This window comes from Mus caroli, unplaced genomic scaffold (assembly GCF_978045245.1).
Source record: "Mus caroli unplaced genomic scaffold, Mus_caroli_1 scaffold_14, whole genome shotgun sequence".
NCBI classification, from domain to species: domain Eukaryota; kingdom Metazoa; phylum Chordata; class Mammalia; order Rodentia; family Muridae; genus Mus; species Mus caroli.
Window position 1 is genome coordinate 1,340,568 of NW_028227269.1, and position 21,613 is coordinate 1,362,180.

General features: G+C 41.0%; 1 protein-coding gene across 8 annotated transcripts in view; it reads right to left on the minus strand.

Annotated features, from left to right (window-relative positions):
• Positions 1 to 21,613, minus strand: part of Ncoa1 (nuclear receptor coactivator 1) — a 257,999-nt gene that overhangs the window by 42,523 nt on the left and 193,863 nt on the right. For all 8 annotated transcript variants that reach the window (XM_085830179.1, XM_085830180.1, XM_029484858.2 and 5 more), the window contains 3 exons: positions 20,670 to 20,817; positions 18,102 to 19,440; positions 2,830 to 3,010 (listed from right to left, as the gene is read on the minus strand). In XM_085830179.1, coding sequence (XP_085686305.1) covers positions 2,830 to 3,010; positions 18,102 to 19,440; positions 20,670 to 20,817 — 1,668 coding nt within the window. The remainder of the gene's footprint in view (positions 1 to 2,829; positions 3,011 to 18,101; positions 19,441 to 20,669; positions 20,818 to 21,613) is intronic.

Sequence of the window (21,613 nt, forward strand, 5' to 3'; positions counted from 1 at the left end):
TCCTGGGTATATACCCAGAAGATGTTCCAACTGGTAATAAGAACACATGCTCCACTATGTTCATAGCAGCCTTATTTATAATAGCCAGAAGCTGAAAAGAACACAGCTGTCCCTCAACAGAGGAATGGATACAGAAAATGTGGTGAATTTACACAATGGAGTACTACTCAGCTATTAAAAACAATGAATTTATGAAGTTCTTGGGCAAATGGATGGATCAGGAGGGCATCATCCTGAGTGAGTTAACCCAATCACAAAAGAATACACATGATATGTACTCACTGATAAGTGGATATTAGCCCAGAAACTTAGAATACCCAAGATACAATTTGCAAAACACATGAAACTCAAGAAGAAAGAAGAGCAAAGTGTGGACACTTCACCCCTTCTTAGAATTGGGAACAAAACACCCATGGAAGGAGTTACAGAGACAAAGTTTGGAACTGAGATGAAAGGATGGACTATCCAGAGACTGCCCCACCCAGGGGTCCATCCCATAATTAGCCACCAAACGCAGACACTATTGCATACGCCAGCAAGATTTTGCTGAAAGGACCCTGATATAGCTGTCTCTTGTGAGGCTATGCAAGTCCCTGGCATAGCCACAGAAGTGGATGCTCACAGTCAGCTATTGGATGGAACACAGGGCCCCCAATGGAGGAGCTAGAGAAAGTATTCAAGGAGCTGAAGGGGTCTGCAATCCTATAGGTGGAACAACAATATGAACTAACCAGTACCCCCTGAGCTCGTGTCTCTAGCTGCATATGTATCAGAAGATGGCCTAGTCGGCCATAATTGGGAAGAGAGGCCCCTTGTTCTTGCAAAATTTATATGCCCCAGTACAGGGGAAACACCAGGGCCAAGAAGTGGGAGTGGGTGGGTAGGGGAGCAGGGTGGGGGGAGGGTATAAGGGACTTTCGGGATAGCATTTGAAATGTAAGTGAAGTAAATACCTAATAAAAAATTGGAGGGAAAAAAAAAGTTGTGATGGTCTCTGGCTCTATCTTCTTAGTGTTTCTGTCCTGCCCACTGGGCAAGTTCAGTGCAAGTTTTCTCAGCTCTAGCAGCCATCACTGCTGTTGGTCAGATGGCTTGTGCACACAGTGGAAAGGGTCTTTTTCTATATCTCCATGTCTTCTTTCTGAGCCTGCAGTGTCCCCTGAGAAAGTCCCTCCATTCTCTCACACTCGATAGAGAAGAGGAACAGGATCCTAATCCATCAATACATAGATTTTTATTTTATCTATTTATTTATACTTACATATTCATATTCCCAGATGGACTAGCCTCTAGAGGCTTTCTGTTTCAGTTACAAGAAACCTTTATTTGTTTTACTATTATTATTATTTGCTTTTTAGATTCCCATGAAGCTCAGGATGGTCTCCACATCAGCACATAGCTAAAGATGACCTTGACTTGTACCTTCCAATCGCTAGAATTACAGGCATGAGCTACAGTGCCTGCTTCAGTCATTTCATCTCAATTGTACTTTGTACCCAGATACGGTAAGACCCAGAGAATTCATCTCTTTGTTAATAAATGGAGTGTGAAGCCTGATTTTCCACTCTTGACTCCTCCTCTCGTGGTCTGGCCAACTAAAATGCTGCTTCCCAATGTGTCAACAAGACAACTCAGTCTTCTTTGCGGCTGCCTTGAAGTCTTGGGGAATTTCCAGGAATTGGGTCCTGACTTCTGAAAGTTCCAGTGAGAAGGAAGTGAGTGAAGACCCATGCTTGAGCCCATTAGATGATGGAGAGGATGGAAGGAGTCCAGAAGATTCCAGACGTTTTCTTCACTTTCAAGGTCACACAATGGTATTATTATCAATGATTTTTTTTCTAATTTTGAAATATGATATGTGAAAAAAAGACTAACAGTCCAAATTTCATGAATTTCAAGTATTACAGTACTAGTCTATTTTAGTTAGAAGAACGCTAACCAGGGTTAGAACAGTCGTGGCATGCTTTAACACCATGGTCTCCTAAATAATATTCCATGGAAACTCATTCTGTGCGGTAATGTGTATTACTTGAGAAAAGCAATTCTATAATATGGAAAGTTTGGGCAATTCTAGTTCAGTAAATATGAATTGGCTTCTCTAATTTAAAAGAAGCTGCAAACTTTAATAGCCAACTAAATTTCATCAGGAAATGATGGACATGTAGTTGTTTAGGGTACTTTGAAACAGAATCTTTTCTTTTTATAAGACTAGTATTCAAGAGAAAGATTTGAAAAACATGCTCTGACCCAATACTATATTTCTGAGTGTTGTTATAGGTGCTCTCCTCGCCCCTAATCTGTAACAATTACAAAAGGAGAGGTTACACTACATTAGAACTATTCAAGAGCAGCGCACGCCTGGAAGCTTAGCACTTGGGAAGTGAAGGTAGGAGGGTCAGGAGTTCACAGTCATCCTCAGCTCCAAAGCGAGTTCGAGACTACCCTGGAATACATCAGACCCAGTCTCAAAGAAAATGCATGGTGAGTTCTTACTACTAAAGCTAACTGCTTCATGTTTAGAGTGGCATAGTGAAAAGATGCTTCATTCTTTTTTTTTTTTTTTTTTTTTTTTTTTTGGTTTTTCGAGACAGGGTTTCTCTGTGTAGCCTTGGCTGCCCTGGAACTCACTTTGTAGACCAGGCTGGCCTCGAACTCAGAAATCTACCTGCCTCGGCCTCCCAAGTGCTGGGATGAAAGGCATGCGCCACCACGCCCAGCTAAGATGCTTCATTCTTAACAGACAAAAGTGTTCTGCAATAATGGAGCAAGACAAAGGGCTAACCCACGTTCCTCAAAACACTTAAAATGACATGCTGTCCCAGCACATACTGTTCAGCCTGGGAGCAGATCTGGCAGTGGTGGGCTGAAGTGAAGCTGGCAGGATCTCTGACTTGATGTTGACACCGGTGACCGCACCATCCATCCTGTCTGTCTCGCACAAGCTCGGCAACTGTGCTGCCTTCTCCAGTGTGGGCAATAACTGATCAAACTGGTCAAGGTCAGCTGTAAACTAAGAAGAGAAACAAAAGTTAGAAGAAACGTATTTTATGTTTTCATTTGAGAGAATGTAGAAGAAAGGTATTTTCTTCAATTTTAGAAACCAAATGTGGCAGAGACTGAATTAAGAAGAGATAGGAGTAGAACTTTATTGAAATTACATCATCTGGTGCACGCCTTTAATCCTAGCACTCAGGAGGCAGAGGCAGGTGGATCTGAGTTCAAGCCACCCTGGTTTACAGAGTGAGTTCCAAGATAGCTAGGGCTACACAAGGAAACTCTGACATGAAAAACAAAAACAAAAACACAACAACAAAAAGAAATTACATGATCTATATATTCTACTAGGGAAAATTTAGACTCTATGAAATAATATATGATAGAATATAGTAACATTATCTATCTAATATATCTTGGTAGAAAGTGAATGTAAGATTGGGATCTGGAGAGATGGCTCAAGGTTAAGAGCACTGACAGCTTTTCTGAAGGTCCTGAGTTCAATTCCCAGCAACCACATGGTGGTTAAGAGAACTGACAGCTCTTCTAAAGGTCCTGAGTTCAATTCCCAGAAACCACATGGTGACTCACAACCATCCATAATGAGATCTGACACCTTCTTCTGGAGTGTCTGAAGACAGCTACAGTGTACTTACATATAATAAATAAATCTTAAAAAAAAAAAGAGAGAGAAGGATTGGGCTGGAAAGATATAAAGATGACCATGCTATGATGCATTGTGGTGTTTTGTTTTTCTGTCTTAGTTTTCAAAATTCTATAATACTTTAAATTTATATCTTTATATCTTTTAAAATATAACAAGGAGGTTGTGGAAAATTTTTTAAAAAAACTTCACTTTGAAGTGAGAACTTCAAAGATCTCAAAAAACCCAAGAACTTAGCGGACTAGAGAGTCTGTCTGTTGTTATATATATAAAAAGAAAGTTGGCCTTTCTTTTAGAGTAGTAGTATATTACAATACTGTGAGAATTAGTAAAAATGTCTACCCATTTCTGTCTCATCATTTTATTGAACTATTTTTTTCTTTTAGATTGTGTAGTAGAATTACATGTATGCACGTTAAATGCCTGAGTCCTGCAAAGCTGTATCTCACATGCTGTCGCCTGCATCAGCAGTCCCCTACATCAGCAGTCCCCCCTTTCTCACTGCTGAACACTATCCCTTTATATGAATATGGCACAACGGAGTCAGCTATTCTTCTGTAATGGAGTTTTGGGATATTCCCAGTTTTTGGCTACTATAAGTGATGCTCTGTGAACAGTTTAGACATGTATTTTATTATGCATGTGCAGAGGCATTAACCATAAAGGAAAAATGGACAAATTCAACCCTATTAAAATACAATTTGCTTCATAAAGACCAAGACAAAGTAATAAGAACAGAAGCCCCGCCAACCACTAATGAAAACACAAGCCACAGCGTGGAGAGGACACCTGCAATGTATAACTAGTGGTGGACCAGTCCTCAGACACACACACACACACACACACACACACACACACACACACACACACACATGGAACACTATTCAAAGGCCAACAGGCAGAGGACAGCACATTAAAAAAAATATGGCTAGACTAGCAATTTATAAATTGCTAAATATATAAATTTACAAATCACAAATTTGTTCATATATGTCTAAATGATCAATGGATATTTATCAGAGAAGTAAAATAAAACCGTGAACTACTACATATAGATCCTATAAACCGTGAACTACTACATATAGATCCTATAAACTGTGGACTACTACATATAGATCCTATAAACCGTGAACTACTACATATAGAGCCTATAAACCGTGAACTATTACATATAGATCATATAAACCGTGAACTACTACATATAGATCCTATAAACTGTGAACTACTACATATAGATCCTAGAATGGCTAAACTTAAATGATTGACAATACCAAGAATTCCTAAGGATAGAAAACAATTACAAGGAATACTTGTATAATAGAAACTCCACGTACACACTAACAATAAGTTTATGCACAATTTAGAATTATGCAATTCCACTTCTAAGTATAAACTCAGCAGAAATAAGTGCACATGGCCACTGAGACAGATGTATAAGCACATATGATATACAGTGACATTATTTTATAAATATATTTTTAAATTTAATTTTCAAGCTTAATAGTTCTAATATACTTAATGTTTAAGGCTGTTTTCTGCTTAAAATGATGTTAGTTTTATTGTATTAAAATATGAGATATAGCCTTATTGTCCAAGAACATACATGTGAAGAGACTCTGAACATATGGAGAGGGACGTGGCTCAGCCAGGGAAATGAAGAACCTTACCACGTGTAGAATGTGTTAGGGGAGAGAGATACTTTAAGAGACGGGAAAAATCAAGCTGCTTCAGGAAATTCAAGGGCCTGGGCATACTAAATGTGACCCTTGATTCAGAGCGGAGAGTCTGAGTAAGCTACACCGGGCATGTGTCACTCGGCTGTGACAGGCTACACCTACACAATGTGAAAGCTCTTAGAAGGGAGGGCCATCTTTTATGACATTCTTTCTCAGTTTATAAGCAATTACTCAATGAATAAATCTGCCTATTAACTTTCATACCAGTGCCACACCACCCTAAACATAGATCTAACACTTATGAACAGACTCTGTTTACGTCTGTCTCAGGACATGCCGTGTAAAGGCAGCGGCTTGCTACCCAGAATAGCTAAGTTGAGAAGCAGAAGACAGGAAAGAGGCTTAGGAGAAGCCTTCAGCAGGCCAGCCTACCTGTGTCCTCACACCTCTCTCTTATTTCATGGACATCAGAGCTTCCTCAAATTAGCTGTTACCCAGAGTCCTTTGAAGAACTTCTTTCAAAACGTATATATTCGGTGTGCACCACAGAGGCAGACAGCTTCTGGGACAGGCGGGAGCCACAGAGCCGCTGAGGCAGCACCCTTTTAGGGCCGCAGACATCCGGCACCCTCCCAGCCGGAGGACAGTGGTCTGCCCTGCATGGGAGCCCTCTGCCTCAGGAGCAGGGAGTGCCATATTGGTTCCGGGACTCCGTCGAACTTAGGAACTTAGTCTGCACAGGTGAGAGTGTGCACCACAGAAGCTGACAGCTTCTGTGACCTGCCAAAGCAACACACCATCTGGGAAAGGTTCTGTTTTGGGCCTTCTTCTTCGGCCAGGAGGAGGTCCAAACACCAGATATCTGTGCACCTTCCCTGTAAGAGGAGAGCTTCCAGCAGAGAGTGCTCTAACCACTGAAACTCAGAGGAGAGAGCCTGTCTCCCATGTCTGCTGATAGACGTTAATCAGAATCACCAGAAGAACAATCTCTAAACAGAGACAACTATAACAACTAACTCCAGAGATTACCAGATGGCGAAAGGTAAACGTAAGAATCTTACTAACAGAAACCAAGACCACTCACCATCATAAGAACCCAGCACTCCCACTTCACCCAGTCCAGGGCACCCCAACACACCCGAAAAGCTAGACCTGGATTTAAAAGCATATCTCATGATGATGGTAGAGGACATCAAGAAGGACTTTAATAACTCACTTAAAGAATTACAGGAGAACATTGCTAAAGAGTTACAAGTCCTTAAAGAAAAACAGGAAAACACAACCAAACAGGTAGAAGTCCTTAAAGAAAAACAGTAAAACACATCCAAACAGGTGATGGAAATGAACAAAACTATACTAGACCTAAAAAGGGAAGTAGACACAATAAAGAAAACCCAAAATGAGGCAACACTGGAGATAGAAACCCTAGGAAAGAAATCTGGAACCATAGATGCGAGCATCAGCAACGGAATACAAGAGATGGAAGAGAGAATCTCAGGTGCAGAAGATTCCATAGAGAACATCGGCACAACAATCAAATAAAATGGAAAATGCAAAAGGATCCTAACTCAAAACATCCAGGAAATCCAGAACACAATGAGAAGACCAAACCTATGGATAATAGGAGTGGATGAGAATCAAGATTTTCAACTCAAAGGACCAGCAAAAATCTTCAACAAAATTATAGAAGAAAACTTCCCAAATCTAAAGAAAGAGATGCCCATGAACATACAAGAAGCCTACAGAACTCCAAATAGACTGGACCAGAAAAGAAATACCTCCTGACACATAATAATCAGAACAACAAATGCTCTAAATAAAGACAGAATACTAAAAGCAGTAAGAGAAAAAGGCCAAGTAACATATAAAGGCAAGCCTATCAGAATTACACCAGATTTTTCACCAGAGACTATGAAAGCCAGAAGATCCTGGACAGATGTTATACAGACACTAAAAGAACACAAATTCCAGCCCAGGTTACTATACCCAGCCAAACTCTCAATTAACATAGATGGAGAAACCAAAGTATTCCACGACAAAACCAAATTCACACATTATCTCTCCACGAATCTAGCCCTTCAAAGGATAATAACAGAAAAAAACCAATACAAGGACGGGAACCATGCCCTAGAAAAAACAAGAAGGTAATCCCTCAACAAACCTAAAAGAAGACAGCCACAAGAACAAAATGCCAACTTTAACAACAAAAATAACAGGAAGCAACAATTACTTTTCCTTAATATCTCTTAATATCAATGGACTCAACTCCCCAATAAAAAGACATAGACTAACAAACTGGCTACACAAACAAGACCCAACATTTTGCTGCTTACAGGAAAATCATCTCAGAGAAAAAGATAGACACTACCTCAGAATGAAAGGCTAGAAAACAATTTTCCAAGCAAATGGTATGAAGAAACAAGCTGGAGTAGCCATTCTAATATCTGATAAGATTGACTTCCAACCCAAAGTCATCAAAAAAGACAGGGAGGGGCACTTCATACTCATCAAAGGTAAAATCCTCCAAGAGGAACTATCAATTCTGAATATCTATGCTCCAAATACAAAGGCAGCCACATTCATTAAAGAAACTTTAGTAAATCTCAAAGCACACATTGCACCTCACACAATAATAGTGGGAGACTTCAACACACCACTTTCACCAATGGACAGATCATGGAAACAGAAACTAAACAGGGACACAGTGAAACTAACAGAAGTTATGAATCAAATGGATCTGGCAGATATCTACAGAACATTCTATCCTAAAACAAAAGGATATACCTTCTTCTCAGCACCTCATGGTACCTTCTCCAAAATTGACCACATAATTGGTCACAAAACAGGTCTCAACAGATACAAAAATATTGAAATTGTCCCATGCATCCTATCAGATCACCATGGACTAAGGCTGATCTTCAATAACAACATAAATAATAGAAAGTCAACATTCACGTGGAAACTGAACAACACTCTTCTCAATGATACCTTGGTCAAGGAAGGAATAAAGAAAGAAATTAAGGACTTTTTAGAGTTCAATGAAAATGAAGCCACAACATACCCAAACTTATGGGACTCAATGAAAGCATTTCTAAGAGGAAAACTCATAGCTCTGAGTGCCTCCAAAACGAAACTAGAGAGAGCACACATTAGCAGCTTGACAACACACCTAAAAGCACAAAAGGGAGCAAATTCACCCAAGAGGAGTAGATGGCAGGAAATAATCAAACTCAGGGGCGAAATCAACCAAGTGGAAACAAGAAGAACTATTCAAAGAATCAACCAATCAAGGAGCTGGTTCTTTGAGAAAATCAACAAGATAGATAAACCCTTAGCCAGACTCACTAGAGGGCACAGGGAAAGCATTCTAATTAACAAAATCAGAAATGAAAAGGGAGACATAACAACAGATCCTGAAGAAATCCAAAACACCATCAGATCCTTCTACAAAAGGCTATACTCAACAAAACTGGAGAACCTGGATGAAATGGAGAAGTTTCTAGACAGATGTGGCCTCCCTTCCCCCAGCCTGGAACCTGCTTGCTCAAGGGTGGAGCTTCCTGCTCATTCGTTCTGCCACGCCTACTGCTGAACCCTGCCTTTGCTGCCTGGAGGCACACACGTGTTCGTCCTGCTACTGGACCCTGAGTTACTTGGCGGGATATTGGGTTCCCTCCCCCTTCCTTTATAACTGAGTGTCTGGAAATAGTAAAATTGAGCTTTGATCAGAATCTTGTCTTAGCTCCATTCATTCTTCCGCCCCGTCTAGATTCCTCTCTTTTCAGCTCGAACTGCCATTCTCAGTTGAACTGTTCGTGTTGTGGACTGCGGGCAGGCCGCAACAGTTGGCGCCAGAACTGGGACCTGAAGAATGGCAGAGGGATGCTAAGAGAAACGACTGCTGTGTGGAGCTCCACAAGAAAGGAAAGGATCTTCGTATTGGAGCATCGGAGCAACGGACAGGTACACATGCTAGCGCTAGCCTAAAATTTCAGTTTTGTAAAGTGTTGCTGAGGATGCGGTAGGATACGAATCAAGTTTGAATCAGTGCTAACCCAACACTGTTTCTGCTTGGGTCAGCAGCTCGTTAATCGGAACTAGATATGGAAACAGGTGGTGTGCCACAGCTTTTTAGAAAGCTGCTTAGGTGGAAGAAGGAAGGGTTTAAAGTCATGGATCAGGCGGTTGTTTTTAGTTTTCAGGAGTTGTTTCAGGCCAGAGGAGTAAGGCTTGAAGTACAATTAGTAAGAAATTTTTTAGATAAGATAGATAGCTGTTGTCCATGGTTCAAGGAAGAAGAAATGATAGATTGTGGAACCTGGGAGAGAGTTGGTGAGGCCTTGAATATCGCTCAGACAGATAATTTTACCCTAGGCCTCTGGGCGCTTGTAAATGATGCTATAAAAGATGCAACTTCTCCAGGGCTAAATTGCCCTCAGGCGGAGCTTGTGGTATCTCAGGAGGAGTGCCTATCAGAGAAGGCCTCCTCAGAAAAAGATCTTCTTAACTCAAAAATTGATAAATGTGGAAACTCTGATGATGGACTGAATTTTAACAAAATCACTCAGATAGAGGAATTGCCCATTACCTTAATGAGAATTGGTCCTCTTGCGAATCTCCCGCTTCACCTATAGTCACCACTTCGGGAGGTGCTACTCATAGGGACACACGGCTAAGCGAGTTAGAGTTTGAGATTAAGCTTCAGAGGCTGACTAATGAGCTTCAGAAACTAAAAAAGATCTCAGAAGCGGGGAAGAGTAACTCTTCTGTAGTTCACCAGGTGCCGCTAGAAAGAGTTGTGAGTCAGGCTCATGGGAAAGGACAGAATTCGTCTAATAAGCTGGCCTTTCCTGTGGCCGAGGGTAATGATCGCATTGACAGAGCTCTAATAGGAGAAGCTTTAGTTTCGAATCCTGTTGCTCTGGCCCAACGTGATCATGAAAGGTTTCACCTCTCTAGCCATACCCTAAGGCTCCGACATAAGATCACTAAGGAGCAAGCAAGAATGATTGTAAAACAATGTCCTAAATGTATTACATTATCTCCAGTGCCACATCTAGGAGTCAATCCTAGAGGCCTTATGCCTAATCATATTTGGCAAATGGATATAACCCATTATGCAGAATTTGGAAAACTAAAATATATACATGTTTGCATTGATACCTGTTCAGGATTTCTCTTTGCTTCTCTGCATACAGGGGAGGCTTCAAAAAACGTAATTGATCATTGCCTACAAGCCTTTAATACCATGGGGTTGCCTAAGCTTATTAAGACAGATAACGGGCCATCTTATTCTAGTAAAAACTTTATTGCATTCTGTAAAGAATTCGGTATCAAACATAAAACTGGAATTCCTTACAACCCCATGGGACAAGGAATAGTTGAACGTGCTCATAGCACCTTAAAGAATTGGCTTTTTAAAACAAAAGAGGGGCATCTATATCCCCCAAGGTCACCAAAGGCTCATCTTGCCTTCACCTTATTTGTCCTAAACTTTTTGCAAACTGACATTAAAGGTCAGTCTGCAGCAGAACGCCACTGGCACCCAGTTACTTCTAATTCTTATGCATTGGTAAAATGGAAGGACGCCCTGACTAATGAATGGAAGGGTCCGGATCCAGTTCTAATCTGAGGAAGAGGCTCGGTTTGTGTTTTTTCACGAGATGAAGATGGAGCACGGTGGCTACCAGAGAGATTAATTCGTCAGGTAAACACAGATTCTGTCTCTTCTCGTAAGTATCATTCTAAAGACTAAAATTCCTCTTGTGCTTAGAATTCAGCTGGGAGTGGAAGCTCCCAGAAACGCTGTTTTCCTCTGAGCCAATTCCCCTACAGGAGGCCGGAGATTAGCTTTAGCTTTACAATTTGCATCTAAATAAAGTACCTTGACTTCTCCAAACAGAAAATTTACATTGCTACCCTCTCATTGTTTAGATTTCTTCCTTTTCTCAAGCAGGTCAATCCACATTCTCCGGTTCTCCTCCCCTAAGAGCAAACAGGTGGTACTGCTAATCTCCCTTCCAAGGACATCCCAGCACGTGGCTTTCAGTCTGAGATAGGATTTAGATTTACCAGGAGAGCTAGGGAAGTAGAAATTTCATATATTTACAGAGATTAGTTCTTATTTTGATAGAGATGGGCTTAGTCCCTTAGCTGGCCTCTGGCTTTTCACCCTTGCTGTTACTGCAAGGTGTCCTTAGTTCCTCAAGCTAGGGAATAACAGGGATGAGGAGAAAAGACTTCCAGCTCCTATTTTAACTACAATCCATGGTGTTAATACTGACATAATTTTTGTCTAGGCCTTGCTAAATCTGAGGTTGACAAGTCTCATATAGAGACCGCGCATCGCTCAGAACTGCGCTTACTGATTCATAATCATATGAATACAGTATGGGTACCGCTTGGCGCAGGAGATTACTGCGGAGGGAAGGTCCAGCTTGACCGTTTCTGAGTTCCCTGTGCGACACACCTGATTTGAAGGAGGTTGGTATCCGATTCCAGCTAAAAACCAAAAATACCTAAGGCTCTGCCTCCCCTCCCCAAAAGATACCAAGAGCCACAGATGTGAGTTGTTATAACGCTCACGGGAGGAATCAGGTCAATGTCCACCCAAGTCAAGGTTAAAGGCCCACTCATCTACGGATGAGAAAATCATTTGATCACCTCTGTTAAGCATTGCCTATTTAAACTTAATTAATAGGGGGGAGAGAGGTTGGAGACCTTACTGTCGAAAGGGCACGCCCTTCACTGCCTCCCACCCAAATAAAAAAGCCAACTGGCCTTGAACTAAAGAGCTGGTCTTACCCCTTCTCCCTGTTTCCCTGCCTGTCATCCAAAATTGCGGAGGAATATCAGCTCAGTGTTATTCTAAATTTGTTTAGTTAAACTTAGCCAGGGTTCCAATGCCCTACTTAAAATGCAAACAGGTAGTTACCTATTCGGCACTAATTAGCATTATACAGTCAGAGCCTATTCTGTTAGTGGTTTACTAGGATAATAAAGACAGTCTTAGCCAAATACAGTTTACCATTAGAAAAGTTAGGGAATCCCACGGAAACAGTTTTTTTCTTTAGCCCTAAGAACTCAGGCAGAACTATTTAGCATAGATAATTTTTCTACCTCAGGCCAGCCCCCCCCCTTTTTTTTTGTTAACTAATGGGAGGAGATGTGGCCTCCCTTCCCCCAGCCTGGAACCTGCTTGCTCAAGGGTGGAGCTTCCTGCTCATTCGTTCTGTCACGCCTACTGCTGGACCCTGCCTTTGCTGCCTGGAGGCACACACGTGTTCGTCCTGCTACTGGACCCTGAGTTACTTGGCGGGATATTGGGTTCCCTCCCCCTTCCTTTATAACTGAGTGTCTGGAAATAGTAAAATTGAGCTTTGATCAGAATCTTGTCTTAGCTCCATTCATTCTTCTGCCCCGTCTAGATTCCTCTCTTTTCAGCTCTAACTGCCATTCTCAGTTGAACCGTTCATGTTGTGGACTGCGGGCAGGCCGCAACAGACAGATACTAGGTACCAAAGTTGAATCAAGATCAGGTTAATGATCTAAACAGCCCTATATCCCCCAAAGAAATAGAAGCAGTCATTAATAGTTTCCCAACCAAAAAAAGCCCAGGACCAGATGGGTTTAGTGCAGAGTTCAATCAGACCTTCAAAGAAGATCTAATCCCAGCTCGTCACAAACTATTCCACAAAATAGAAACAGAAGATACTCTACCCAACTCATTCTATGAAGCCACAATTACTCTGATACCTAAACCACAAAAAGACCCAACAAAGATAGAAAACTTCAGACCAATATCCCTTATGAATATTGATGCAAAAATCCTCAATAAAGTTCTTGCTAACCGAATCCAAGAACACATCAAAACAATCATCCATCCTGACCAAGTAGGTTTCATCCCAGGGATGCAGGGATGGTTCAATATACGGAAATCCATCAACGTAATCCATTATATAAACAAACTCAAAGACAAAAACCACATGATCATCTCGTTAGATGTGGAAAAAGCATTTGACAAGATCCAACACCCCTTCATGATAAAAGTCTTGGAAAGATCAGGAATTCAAGGCCCATACCTAAACATGATAAAAGCAATCTACAGCAAACCAGTAGCCAACATCAAAGTAAATGGTGAGAAGCTGGAAGCAATCCCACTAAAATCAGGGACTAGACAAGGCTGCCCACTTTCTCCCTACCTATTCAACATTGTACTTGAAGTCCTAGCCAGAGCAATTCGACAACACAAGGAGATCAAAGGGATACAAATTGGAAAAGATGAAGTCAAAATATCACTTTTTGCAGATGATATGATAGTATATATAAGTGACCCTAAAAATTCCACCAGAGAACTCCTAAACCTGATAAACAGCTTCGGTGAAGTAGCTGGATATAAAATTAACTCAAACAAATCAATGGCCTTTCTCTACACAAAGAATAAACAGGCTGAGAAAGAAATTAGGGAAACAACACCCTTCTCAATAGTCACAAATAATATAAAATAACTTGGCGTGAATCTAACTAAGGAAGTGAAAGATCTGTATAATAAAAACTTCAAGTCTCTGAAGAAAGAAATTATAGAAGATCTCAGAAGATGGAAAGATCTCCCATGCTCATGGATTGGCAGGATCAACATTGTAAAGATGGCTATCTTGCCAAAAGCAATCTACAGATTCAATGCAATCCCCATCAAAATTCCAACTCAATTCTTCAAGGAATTAGAAAGGGCAATCTGCAAATTCATCTGGAACAACAAAAAACCTAGGATAGCAAAAACTCTTCTCAAGGATAAAAGAACCTCTGGTGGAATCACCATGCCTGACCTAAAGCTTTACTACAGAGCAATTGTGATAAAAACTGCATGGTACTCGTACAGTGACAGACAAGTAGACCAATGGAATAGAATTGAAGACCCAGAAATGAACCCACACAGCTACGGTCACTTGGTCTTCGACAAGGGAGCTAAAACCATCCAGTGGAAGAAAGACAGCATTTTCAACAAATGGTGCTGGCACAACTGGTTGTTATCATGTAGAAGAATGCGAATCGATCCATTCCTATCTCCTTGTAGTAAGGTCAAGTCTAAGTGGATCAAGGAACTTCACATAAAACCAGAGACACTGAAACTTATAGAGGAGAAAGTGGGGAAAAGCCTTGAAGATATGGGCACAGGGGAAAAATTCTTGAATAGAACAGCAATGGCTTGTGCTGTAAGATCGAGAATTGACAAGTGGGACCTCATGAAACTGCAAAGCTTCTGCAAGGCAAAAGACACCATCAATAAGACAAAAAAACCACCAACAGATTGGGAAAGGATCTTTACCTATCCTAAATCAGATAAGGGACTAATATCCAATATATATAAAGAACTCAAGAAGGTGGACTCCAGAAAGTCAAATAACCCCATTAAAAAATGGGGCTCAGAACTGAACAAAGAATTCTCACCTGAGGAATACCAAATGGCAGAGAAACACCTTAAAAAATGTTCAACATCCTTAATCATCAGGGAAATGCAAATCAAAACAACCCTGAGATTCCACCTTACACCAGTCAGAATGGCTAAGATCAAAAATTCAGGTGACAGCAGATGCTGGCGAGGATGTGGAGAAAGAGGAACACTCCTCCATTGTTGGTGGGATTGCAAGCTTGTACAACCCACTCTGGAAATCAGTCTGGCGGTTCCTCAGAAAATTGGACATAGTACTACCGGAGGATCCAGCAATACCTCTCCTGGGCATATATCCAGAAGATGTCCCAACCGGTAAAAAGGACACATGCTCCACTATGTTCATAGCAGCCCTATTTATAATAGCCAGAAGCTGGAAAGAACCCAGATGTCCCTCAACAGAGGAATGGATACAGAAATTATGGTACATTTACACAATGGAGTACTACTCAGCTATTAAAAAGAATGAATTTATGAAATTCCTAGCCAAATGGATGGACCTGGAGGGCATCATCTTGAGTGAAATCACACAATCACAAAAGAACTCACACAATATGTATTCACTGATAAGTGGATATTAGCCCAAAACTTAGGATACCCAAGATATAAGATACAATTTGATAAACGCATGAAACTCAAGAAGAATGAAGACCAAAGTGTGGACACTGTGCACCTTCTTAGAATTGGGAACAAAACACCCAGGGAAGGAGTTACAGAGACAAAGTTCGTAACTGTGATGAAAGGATGGACCATTTAGAGACTGCCGTATCCAGGGATCCATCACATAATCAGCTTCTAAACGCTGACACCATTGCATACACTAGCAAGATTTTGCTGAAAGGACCCAAATATAGCTGTCTCTTGTGAGACGATGCCGGGGCCTAGCAAACACAGGAGTGGATGTTCACAGTCAGCTATTGGATGTATCACAGGGCTCCCAATGGAGAAGCTAGAGAAAGTACCCAAGGAGCTAAAGGGATCTGCAACCCTATTGTTGGAACAACATGATGTACTAACCAGAACCCCGGAGCTCTTGTCTCTAGCTGCATATGTATCGAAAGATGGCCTAGTCGGCCATCAATGGAAAGAGAGGCCCATTGGACTTGCAAACTTTATATGCCCCAATATAGGGGAATTCCAGGGCCAAAAGAATGGGAATGGGTGGGTAGGGAAGTGGGGGGCGCTATGGGGGACTTTTGAGATAGCATTGGAAATGTAATTAAGGAAAATATGTAATAAAAATATTAAAAAAAAAAAGAACTCAAGAAGGTGGACTCCAGAAAATCAAATAACCCCATTAAAAAATGGGGCTCAGAACGGAACAAAGAATTCTCACCTGAGGAATACCGAATGGCTGAGAAGCACCTGAAAAAATGTTCAACATCCTTAATCATCAGGGAAATGCAAATCAAAACAACCCTGAGATTCCACCTCACACCAGTCAGAATGGCTAAGATCAAAAATTCAGGTGACAGCAGATGCTGGCGAGGATGTGGAGAAAGAGGAACACTCCTCCATTGTTGCTGGGATTGCAAGCTTGTACAACTACTCTGGAAATCAGTCTGGCGGTTCTTCAGAAAATTGGACATAGTACTACCGGAGGATCCCGCAATACCTCTCCTGGGCATATATCCAGAAGATGTTCCAACTGGTAAGAAGGACACATGCTCCACTATGTTCATAGCAGCCCTATTTATAATAGCCAGAAGCTGGAAAGAACCCAGATGTCCCTCAACAGAGGAATGGATACAGAAATTATGGTACATTTACACAATGGAGTACTACTCAGCTATTAAAAAGAATGAATTTATGAAATTCCTAGCCAAATGGATGGACCTGGAGGGCATCATCTTGAGTGAGGTAACACAATCACAAAGGAACTCACACAATATGTATTCACTGATAAGTGGATATTAGCCCAAAACTTAGGATACCCAAGATATAAGATACAATTTGCTAAACGCATGAAACTCAAGAAGAATGAAGACCAAAGTGTGGACACTGTGCCCCTTCTTAGAATTGGGAACAAAACACCCATGGAAGGAGTTACAGAGACAAAGTTTGGAGCTGTGATGAAAGGATGGACCATCTAGAGACTGCCATATCCAGGGATCCATCCCATAATCAGCTTCTAAACGCTGACATCATTGCATACACTAGCAAGATTTTGCTGAAAGGACCCAGATATAGCTGTCTCTTGTGAGACTATGCCGGGGCTTAGCAAACACAGAAGTGGATGCTCACAGTCAGCTATTGGATGTATCACAGGGCTCCCAATGGAGAAGCTAAAGAAAGTACCCAAGGAGCTAAAGGGATCTGCAACCCTATAGGGGGAACAACATGATGAACTAACCAGTACCCCGGAGCTCTTGACTCTAGCTTTATATGTATCAAAAGATGGCCTAGTCGGCCATAACTGGAAAGAGAGGCCCATTGGATTTGCAAACTTTATATGCCCCAATACAGGGGAATGCCAGGGCCAAAAGAATGGGAATGGGTGGGTAGGGAAGTGGGGGGGGGGTATGGTGAACTTTTGGGATAGCATTGGAAATGTTATTGAGGAAAATACGTAATAAAAAATATTAAAAATTAAAAAAAATGTATATATTCCTGTGTTCCGTCCCGGAATGGTGTTACTATATGAAGCTGGCTGGAGGGGGACGAAGACAGGTATGCTCTAAAATGTCCTAAGACGCTGGGTGTGGTGGCACAAGCCTTTAACCACAACAGAGGTAGAGGGATCACTGTGAGTTCAAGGCCAGTCTGGTCTACATAGTCAGATCCTATAGCTACTATACGCATATATCCTAGAATGGCTTACTTTAAAAGACTGACAATACCCAAACAGTCTTACGATGTCGTCAACTCTGATTCTTTAGAAAACCAGTAGAAAGGAAGAGAGGAAGGAAAGAAGGCATCATTTAAAAACCACATAGGACCATTGTAGCCCCTAGAGTCTTACACGGAATGTCTGAGGGCACTCCATGCTTTCAACCTCTACTTCAATGGTTCTCAACCTTCCTGATGCTGTGACCCTTTAATACAGTTCCTCACTTTGGGGTGATCCTCAACCATAAAATTATTTTCATTGCTACTTCATAACTATAACTCTGCTACTATTATGAATTACAATGTAAAGATCAGATATGCAGGATATCTGGTACATGATCTACAAGTTGAGAATCACTGCTCTGAACTAATTCCTTAGTGCTGAAAGACAGAAATAAAGAATCCATCCAGATATGGACTACAGTAGCAGTAGAAAAGGCCAAATAGAGAAGAAATAAATTCCCCCTCTATGAAGCAAGGATTCCCCCACCTGGCTCTGGGACTCCAGTTTCACTTCCTCAGGAGCAGGTTTGGTCATTGCGGTTGGGTTTGTGTTACAAGGATCCATCTGTTCTTTTTTCTCCACTTTGACCTTTACGTCATCCAGGCACAGGTTTGGAGTGGACCTTAAATCTTTCTCATCTTTGTCTAAAAGGTAGCGTAGGAGCTGATGGTCTTTTGACTCTTTTTTCTTTGCAGCATCCAGTTCTAGTTTTATGCTGGCACTCCCCTGGGATTGTCCAGACACTGACACAGCAGTAGATGCTGACACACTGTCCTTCTTCTCGGGTTCCACAGACAAAGTGGTGATGTCTGAGGGACTGCCCTCCTGTAAAAGCCGGTGCAGAATTTTATGCCGCTCAGTCAGAGAGCTGTGGGAAGAGGGACAAGTACCTCCTGAGGGGTTAGAGGAGGCAGAGCTGGAAGTACCAGTGCAAGACAGTACATCTTTGCAGCTTGTGTCTATGTCGGCATGCCGTAACTGCTGCTCTGCAGTTGTAGTCAACAGCTGTACTAGCTTGTGACTAGTTTGAGAGTATTTACTGTCTCCTTCTGAGAGTCTGTCATTATTGTGCAGAAGTCCTGAGTCCAGAGGCTTGCCTTCGTTAGCGCTGTTGTCGCTGTTGTCGGACTGAATCATTTCATTTAAAATGGATGCAATCTCTTTGCTGTCTTTGGACTCAGCCTTTGCTGGTTGCATACTCAATCTGCTAGGTGAATTCTGTGAGCTCATCTGCCGAAGGACTGGAGACCCACCAGAGAAGCCAACAGAGTTATTGGGTCCTTCATTCATACCTTGTAAAGATGTTACTGGGATATTTGAATAGGATCGGTTATTATTACTACAGGCACCACTAGTAATGCCAACTGGGGAGCTTAATGCTGGAATATTTGGAGGAAATGAATTGTTTGACATCCTGGCCCTTGTTGCCAAGCCAGAATTAGCTTGTCTCCTCGGAGACATGAACTGTGAGAGGGAAATTCCTGTACCTTCCATAGGAGAAGTACTGAGGTTTAAAGAGGGATTGCTGCTCTGGGAACCTGCCTGCCCCTGGTTTAAGGCAACGTTGGCTACAATCTGATTTCCAGGTGAACATCCAAAGTTCCCTTGGCTGTTGCTAGAGTTACTATGGCTGCTGCTGCTGTTGAGGTCTGAGCTCTGTTGGCGGTTTACTCTGGCAGAGACCATGTTGTTGTTGGATGGTGGCAACGTGGATGAACGGGTCACTCCATGGGCTGGAGAGATACCAGGATTGACTGAGGGATTTATTCGGGGAATTGACATTCCAGAATTACTGTCATCTTGAGGAGAAAGCCCACTGTGCTCCCTAGGGAAAAAAATACATTATTATTCAATCATTTAAATGTGTTTTTATTATATTTTCATGATGATATTATAAGAAAGACCATTAGCCTCATTAACGTCCCAAACTATCAAGTAGAGAGTTTCTGCATCACCCTAAATTAAGGGAATCAGGGACCTGTCATTACCACTGAGAAAGAGCAGCACCACTTCCTAGGAAATGGCACCTATGGACTCTTGCATCATTGCCAGTGGTGTGAGAAATAAATTGGTGTTGGGAAAATATGCAATAGATATACTAATAAACTTTTCTAAAATTAATATAAACAATGATTATTGTAGTAATAATTTAATTTGAAGGAGAAACTTCCCACACCTTTATTTAGAAAGCATTTTATTTATAAGCCCCCTGTTACAGCTTTTAAGTATTTCAACTCCAAAGAGGAAGACTGGGTAAGGAAAATACTGTGTTGCTGATGTAAAAACTAAAGAGGGTGATATGTAGACATAGCAGATGTTTTGGAAGAGAAATCACAATATGAAAAAGAGAACTGTGCTAATTCCACTCACAAGAAAAATTTCAACTAAAACTAAAAAAAGCCAGAATACTGAACTCAGGTTTAACTGAGCTCTTTACTCAAATGTGTAACTATGACAACAGATTTGTGACTGGCATTACCATGTTCCAATATGCAAAACATCAGATGGAAAAAAGATGAAGTGAGGGGGAAATGTCTTTGTTTTTAATGCTAAATTATATGTACTTATAATATAGGGCTTCTTAACATACAACAGCATAAAAGAATAAGTTCATGAACTTGCTATGTGTATCAGTATAAATCTTATTAGAGATAGGGAACAAGTTAGAAACAATACTGAAAGACTTCAAGTTGAGAGTTTAAGAAGGATAAGGCTTCTATAGTAAACTGTCAACTTGAACTCAAGGGCCATAGATGTCCTAGTAAAGTACATTTAAAAATAAAATAACAATGTCGTCAACTCTGAGGTCTCCTCTAAGGCTGTAAGTGCTTATGGAGAATGGTGTAAAATTTCAGGCACCATTTTGTTTTCACCCCCTAAAAAATGGTTTTTCAGTCCCATTTTTAATGTCTCCCTTTATGAGCAACAAAGCTATTTGGTAACAGAACTCTAAAACCAATGTGGATATACTAATAGATAATTAATATTAATTATGGACATACTCATCAAACTATTCTTATGCTAACTTAGAATTTCTCTCCAAATAAATAGTACCTGTCGATGATATGAATTCCCATGATGAAAGGCTGCATGTCAGGACTTTGAGGGTAGCAAAGTTTACACTTGGTGTGGGCGCTAAGCATTGTCCCATCATTCAATATGAATCTATAGGATGGGCTGGAGGCAGTGCCACGAGTCATCACTGTGTCAAACAAAAGAAAAACCTAGTTAAAATTCTGACACTTGAACGCTGGGCAAAGGAGAGTTACCAAGTCTTATTTCTACCAAGAACCTTACTGGACATGCCCTCCCAACTGCTGCCTTCTGACTCAGAGAGCAGTTCAGAGATTTGGAGAAGGGGGATTCCAGTTAAAATACACCACTCGACAGATTTAACAGTCTGATTGGAATGGCTGCCTCCTGACATAAACCAGGACTGTGACAAACACCAACCTAATAAAATCTTAAATCTCTCTCAATGGTGGGCAAGTTACTCAAGTTTATTGTCTCCATTCAAAATCCTAGGAAGCACGTTTCTTCCTTTTGCCTTTAGTGTTTTCTTTAACAAGTTTTCTTTTCTTATCTTTGGCTGACTGATGGTTTAAATTATAGCTGTATTGAGATATAGTTCATATGCCATGAAATTCACCTCTCTGTTTTAAGTGGTTTGCAGAGTTCTTTGAGGAAATCAAATCCCTCAGATCCCCTCTGACAAATTATTACACATTTTAATATTATTTTAATGCTATAAGTTTTGAAGTTTAATAAGCAAATTAAAATAAAACCAATGTCTACTAGTAAGGAACAAAACCCAGGCTGTCAGTTAAAATTCTTTACAAACAATATCACTTAACTTCTGTCGTAAACAGCAGGCAAGAATACAATCACTGAGGTAAGAGCTTGTGAACTGTGCAGAGACTGTCCAAGACTGAAGGACTGAAATGTCACCGATGCGTTAGTAACACCATAGAATTCTACCTTGAGGCCTTCTACACTGA